This window comes from Artibeus jamaicensis, unplaced genomic scaffold (assembly GCF_021234435.1).
Source record: "Artibeus jamaicensis isolate MK-2021 breed Jamaican fruit bat unplaced genomic scaffold, CSHL_Jam_final contig_241, whole genome shotgun sequence".
Taxonomy (NCBI): Eukaryota; Metazoa; Chordata; class Mammalia; order Chiroptera; family Phyllostomidae; genus Artibeus; species Artibeus jamaicensis.
Genome location: NW_026521509.1, coordinates 4,450,219 through 4,455,888, shown reverse-complemented (window position 1 = coordinate 4,455,888; position 5,670 = coordinate 4,450,219). Strand labels below are relative to the sequence as shown.

Genomic DNA, 5,670 nt, shown 5'->3' with positions numbered 1-5,670 from the left:
TACTAGTCTTCCTGACCAAAGCAACACACCTGAAGACACAGGTTCTTCAGAATAAAATAGATACCTAATGAGCTTTCTAGTCTTCATCCACTCCCCCGCCCATTGTCAGTTCTAAAGGCCTCATCCTAAGCCCGCCACCCCCTTATTCTTGCTTTCCCATCCTAAAGCAGGAAAAAAGGCTTTCAGTAAAATGCTCATGAAAACTGGCCTCTCTCCCACTCACCCAACCCAAGACCTCGCCCCATCCCCATGACTCCCTCTACCCACTCCACACACCCTGATGTGGCAGGTGTCCAACCTCCATCCCTCCCCATCCCCCAACCTGGCTCCACCCCTGTGCTTCCCTCACCCACTCCCAGATGTGGCAGGTGTTCACTGTGTTCCCACCAAGATGGGGAAACCACACCTCCCAGAAAGCAGTCATAAGACCACTGGTTCAACAGCCAGGTGTTTTATTGAGATGATAGTTTGTCATTTACTTTTCATTCACATGGCATATTTTCTGGTCCAAGCTCGAGCTCTGATATTATAGGCGTCCCTATCCTTTAAGTACATTCTCCCAATGGATGGAACTAAGGCATCATTGGGATTGGGGTCACATAATATGGAGCTGATGGATAACAATACTTTGGATATTGTCAGTGCGGGAGACCACTGGGACTTGAGAATATCTAGACAAATATTCCCTCTTTTGTTGATATTGGGGTGGTAGATCGGGGTGATGAAGTAAATCTGCGGAGGTTTGAAGGGGTAATTGCGAGGAAAGCGTATGCTTAATGAGAAGACCCCTCCCTCATAAGGACTGTCCTCATGACCCATGACAGCCCCCATCCATGTGAACATATCATCATCCACTGGCCCTGCAGAGCACATGGAAGGGGGGTCCTTAGTGATGTCCATCAGTTCCTCATGCAGTCGCTTTAGAGCCCTGTAGTGGTTCATGAGAACGGGCCGTGTCGGGGCATCCTGATAGGGACAATGGGGGGAACCACAAGTCAGGAGAAGACCATGGGTTAGAGTGGGCATGGCTTTCAGGGGCCAAAGTTAGAGGGGCAGCCACCCCCCAGGTCGGAGAGTAAGAAGGCTGGAGCCAGGCTGTGGGGTGTGAGGGGGGTGTCAGGGGACAGGTATGGTGGGGGGGGAGTGGAGAGGAAGAGAGAGTTGGGGACTTAGCTGGTCCTGAGGGGCTACTGCTTACCTGTGTCTTGCTGGTCCCTGGCTTCTCCATCTCTGGCTCCTCCACCACTGACTCTCCCACTGTGTGCTTCTCCTGTCACCTGTTTGTACTGGGAGTCTCTCCGCTCAGAGCCTGAGGCCCAGAGGCTGCACTGGTAGACACCGCTGCCCCGTGACAGGACCGACAGCTCCTGTGGGCCGCCTGCCTCTGCCCTTGGCCCCGCAGCACACAGACAGCAGAGGATCTGCTCTGTGACGTCACAAGGGCCAGCTGATGACATCAGCAAGTCAGTGGGGTCTGGGCCAGGGGAGACGAGTGGGGGGCTGAATGAGAGGGGATGGAGGGAGGGAGAGACCACGGAGGGGAATTGGGCAGGGGGTGGAAGGCAGGAGGGTCCCTGGAGGGAATGGGGAGTGGAGGGAAGGACTATGGAAGGGAATGGAGTGTGGAGAACAATAGAGAGGAATGGAAGGGAATAGAGGGGTTGGAGGGGATTGGGGGTGGGGGACGGGAGAGACCATGGAGGGGAATGGGGTGGGGTTGGGAGAAACCTTGCAAGGGAATGGGAGTGGGGGTGGAAGGGACCATGGAGGGGAATGGGGAGAGGTGGGACATAGGAGGGTCCATGCAGGAAAATGGGGGGATCCTATGGTATGCAAGGAAGGACTGAACAGGGCATTGGCCTAAATCAGATTGGTAGCTCTGGTAAGTCAAGTTCCCTAATAGTTGTTACTTCTTACAATTATACTTCTTTTTTTTAAATTTAATCTTTATTGTATTTTTACACTACCTTTTACTCCCCTTATACCCCCCTCCCAGCAATCACCACACTCTTGTCCATGTCCGTGAATCCTTTTTCTTTTTGGCTGGATCCGTCCTTCCCTTAATACCCACCTCCACCAGCTGTCATCTTCTATCTATGAGTCCGTCTCTAGTTTGCTTGTTAGTTCAGTTTGTTCATTAGATTCTGCATATGAGTGAGATCATATAGTATTTGTCTTTCTCTCACTGGCTTATTTCACTGAGAATAATGTTCTACAGGTCCATCCATGCTTTCACAAATGTTAAGATTTTCTTCTTTTGTATGAGCAAGTAGTATTGCATAAATGTCTCACAGTTGTTTATCCACTTATCTATTGATGGACACTTGGGTTGCTTCCATATTTTGGCAATTGTAAGTAATGCTGCAATGAACATAGGGGTGCTTATGTTCTTTTGAATTAGTGTTTTGGGGCACCCACTGTGGAAAGAAGTATGGAGTTACCTCCAAAATCCATGTCTTTAGTCCATTTTGAGTTAATTTCTATGAGTGGTATAAGATAGAGATTCAGTTTCATTCTTTTGCGTGTATGTGTCCAGTTTTCCCAATACTTATTAAAGAAATTATTATTTTTCCCAGCATGTTCTTGGTGCCCTTGTCAAAAGTTAGTTGACCTTATATGCATAGTTTACTTCTGGGCTCTATATTCTGTTCCACTTATCTGTAAGCCTGTTTCCATACCAATATCATAGTGTCTTGATCACTAAGCTTTGTAATATAGCTTGCAAATGGGAAGTGTGATGCCTCCAGCTTTGTTCATCTTCCTCAACATTGCTTTGGGTAGTTCATTTTTTTGTGTGTGATTCTATACAAATTTAAAATAGTTTTATATGTTTCTGTGACAAATGGTGATGGAATTTTAATACGGATTGTATTGAATCTGTAGATTGCTTTGAATAGTATTACGTTTTATTTATTTATTTATTTAATTTGTTGTTCAAGTACAGTTTTCTGTCTTTTACTTTCATCCCAGTCCACCCCCCCAGTGCTCCCCACCTCCCTCCCATTTCCACCCCCCTTAGTTGTTGTCCATGTGTTCTTTATACTTATTCCTGTAAACCCCTCCCCTTTTCCCCTGAAATTCCCTCCCCTCTTCCCTCTGGTTCCTGTCAGCCTGTTCTTTATTTCAGTGTCTTTGCTTATATTTTGCTTGCTTGTTTGTTTTGTTGTTTCAGTTCCTGTTAAAGGTGAGATCATATGGTATTTTTCTTTCACCACCTGGCTTATTTCACTGAGCATAATGCTTTCCAGTTCCATCCATGCTATTGCAAAGGGTAGGAGCTCCTTCTTTCTTTCTGCTGCATAGAATTTCATTCTGTAACTGTACCATAGTTTTTGGATCCATCTATTTACTGATGGACACCTAGGTTGCTTCCAATGCCTGGCTATTGTAAATTGTGCTGCTATGAATATTGGGGTGCATAGATTCTTTTGGATTGGTGTTTCAGGGTTCTTAGAATATAATCCTAGCAGTGGAATTGCTGGGTCAAAAGGCAGATCCATTTTTAGTTTTCTTAGAAAAATTCCATGAATAGTATGAAATTTTAGCAAGTCAATTTATAATATCATGAGATATCTTTCTAATTGTTTGTGTTTTTCTTTAATGTCTTTTAGCAATATATTAAAGTTTTCAGTGTACAAGTCTCTCAACTTGTTGGTTAAATTTATTCCTGATTATTTTATGCTTTTGATGCAATAATAAAGGGATTGCTTTATTCATTTTGTTTAAAGAGCCTTGTTAGTATATAGAAAGACCTTTTTGTGTATAGATTTTGTGTCCAGCAACTTTGCTAAATTTATCATTGTTTTGGTGCAGTCTTTCAGATTTTGTATTCATAAGATTACATCATCTGCAAATAGATAATTTTTGTCTTCTTTTCCAATGTGGATGCCTTATATTTCTTTTCATGCCTAATATCTTTGGCTAAAACTTCTATTACTATGTTAGGTAGACATGGTGAGAGTGAACATCCCTGTCTTGTTCATTATGCTTTTAAAAAAGCCTCTTAATTTGATAAGGTACAGCACCCATTTATGATAAAAACACTCATCAAAGTGGGAGTATAGGGAGCATACCTCAACATAATAAAGGCCATAGATAAGAAACCCACAGCTAACATCATAGTGGACAGGCAAAAACTAAAAGCTTTCTCACTAAGATCAGGAATAAGACAAGGGTGTCCATTTTCACCACTTCTATTCAACATAGTATTGGAAGTCCTAGCCACAGTGATCAGACAAGAAAAAGAAATAAAAGTTACCCAAATTGGAAAGGAGGAAGCAAACCTGTCATTGTTTGCAGATGACATGATAGTGTACATAGAAAATCCTATAGACTCCACCAAAAAACTATTTGACCTAATCAGTGAATTTGGCAAAACAGCAGGATACAAAGTCAATATTCAGAAATTCTTCAGTGTTCATGAAGATGTTGGAAGTCCTTAGTAGCAAAAGATGAACACTGCCATGGTAATAAGGTTTGTTGGGACTCTCCTGCTCTCCTTTTCTCCATGGGATGAAATCCTTCTGAAGGGATCTCTCTAAGTGACAAGCTTCTCTGGACTGGTGGCTGGGGTGACACAGATGAAATGCTTTCTATGTTTTTTTTTGTGGCCAGTTTTTGGTGTTTTTTTTATTTGAGCTCTGCAGGATTTCTGTTGCTTCTTTGTTGTACCATAGAACTTCCTAGATCTATTTGTGATAGTTTGTCATTTATTTGTTCATTTTTTTAGTTTTTGTGGAAGACAAAAGCATTGGGACCTTCTAGATCTCCATTTTGCTGACATCATATTCCTAATTTTTTAAAAAAATCATTATATTTTATATTGTATCTTATTTCATTCTTTCTAATTTTATTGTATTTATCAAGTCACTTAACATATCTAAGCCCCAAATCTTAACCTGGAAAACAGGAACAATTGTACTTATCTCAAAAGCACTATTTTGAGAATAAAGCATGTCAAGTAATACTATGCTACAAATTTTAAACATTTTCTTATTTGTATTTGGATATGTCCAGATACCTTACTATATAACCTTTGAAAACTTTTATTTGTTTCTGTTATATAGTTCTTCAAATATGTTTGCACCAATTCTTTTCTTATCTTTGCTTCTCTAATTATACAGCAATGTCCTCTGTATATGTTCCCTCAACTGGGAAATGGGGATGATTTAATTACACCACATCAAAGGAGACAAGGAGATATGCACCCAAAATTTGTCCTTACAGTTGTTGGAAATAAAGTTCAGTGTTTTTTTCTCCCCATCTTGTGTCCACTTATTAGGGCAAGAAAGTCATAGAATAAGGGCTCAATTCCTAAGCAGAGACATTGGAAAAATTTCATTAACTTTAAAAACATCATTTGGAAGACTCTATGAAATAAAGCATGTAAAGTTCCTGCAACATGCTTAATCAATGCTAGTTATTTTCCAAAGACACTCCCACATTCTGAAAACCTCTTCCCTCTACCTGTGACCAATGATTCTTTTTTTTACTTCAAAACTCTAGTCAAAACCTTTTTTCCAGAGATGGGGACAATAGCTGTCAAAGTAATTGGTGCACTGATCTATCCTAGTGAACAAAGAAAGCACCCATTTTTAAAAAACATATTTAAGACAATGAGAGTAGGTCCTTTTCTTGGGCCAAGTGAGTAAACTTGGTCTTCAGTGAATG

The 5,670-nt window shown here is 41.4% G+C and overlaps 1 protein-coding gene across 1 annotated transcript; it reads right to left on the bottom strand.

The window, feature by feature from the left end:
• Positions 1-486: 486 nt before the first annotated feature.
• LOC119064617 (ubiquitin-conjugating enzyme E2 D2-like) lies at positions 487-942 on the bottom strand. Its single transcript, XM_037166402.2, has one exon. It carries the CDS (start codon positions 940-942, stop codon positions 487-489), a length of 456 nt encoding a protein of 151 aa, XP_037022297.2.
• Between the last annotated feature and the right edge of the window lie 4,728 nt (positions 943-5,670).

Coding starts and splice junctions, on each gene's coding strand:
- LOC119064617 (XM_037166402.2), bottom strand. CDS start 942: ATGAACCACTACAGGGCTCTAAAGCGACTGCATGAGGAACTGATGGAC.